This window comes from Emiliania huxleyi (assembly GCF_000372725.1).
Source record: "Emiliania huxleyi CCMP1516 unplaced genomic scaffold EMIHUscaffold_9327, whole genome shotgun sequence".
Classification (NCBI taxonomy): Eukaryota; Haptophyta; order Isochrysidales; family Noelaerhabdaceae; genus Emiliania; species Emiliania huxleyi.
In genome coordinates, this window is record NW_005195065.1 from 1 (window position 1) to 804 (window position 804).

Below are 804 nucleotides of genomic sequence, written 5' to 3' on the forward strand. Positions count from 1 at the left end.
GACGGGCGGACGGCGCAGTCACGAGGGAGGCACCCGGCGCGCCGCTCCGGGAAGCCCGACCGGAGCCGACCACCGCGCGCGGGGGAACGGCTGGGCTTGCACAGACGGCGAGGCCGAGCGCGCACCGGCGGCTCGACGGTGATGCGCAGCTGCGGCTCAGGCGGCGAGAGCGTGTACGTCGGAGGGCTGTCGAGGCCGAGGAAGACACGCAGCGCCCGCTTCATCCCTTCGAGGCACAGGATGTCGTACCGGTTGGCCGGCACCTCGATCTTGTAGGTGACCACCTTCTCGCCGGACGCAGCGCCGCGCGTCTTTGTTCCCGCGTCCTCCTCCTCCTCCACGTCGTCCAGCTCGATGCCAAACTCGAAGCAGAGCTCCTGGAACTCGTCCTCCGTGTACGAGCGGCCGAGGGCCTCAAAGAGCGGATCTCGTAATATGCCGACCGTAGGCATGGCACTCCGTCCCGGAGGCACCTCGCCCTTTGGCCTTCGAAATAAATAAATTCCATGGCGGCCGTCTCCATGGATACCCAGCAGTATCTCCGCCGTACTCGCTCCTGGCGCCGCCGCGAGCGGGCACAGGGTGTGCCAGCATGTGCGCCAGCCCTGCCCACGCTCCTCCCGCGCTCTCGCGCGCTGTATGGCTTGCGCAGGCACGTTCGAGCGCCTCGGTGCGCAGCGTCAAACTGAGGGCCGGCGACAGCCCGAGGCGCGCCGGAACCCGCTGCCGCGTGGCGTGCCGCCCCGATCCACCCCAAGGGTCAGCCCGAGGCCGATTGGGCCGCTCCCGGAGCACTCCGTCTCG

The 804-nt window shown here is 69.5% G+C and overlaps 1 protein-coding gene across 1 annotated transcript; it reads right to left on the reverse strand.

Annotated features, from left to right (window-relative positions):
• Positions 1-125: 125 nt before the first annotated feature.
• Positions 126-452, reverse strand: EMIHUDRAFT_259518 (hypothetical protein; the record flags this gene model as incomplete). The annotated part of the gene is made up of 1 exon (XM_005756987.1): positions 126-452. A coding segment is annotated over one exon (327 nt), but the record flags the coding sequence as incomplete, so codon positions are not given.
• Positions 453-804: the final 352 nt, after the last annotated feature.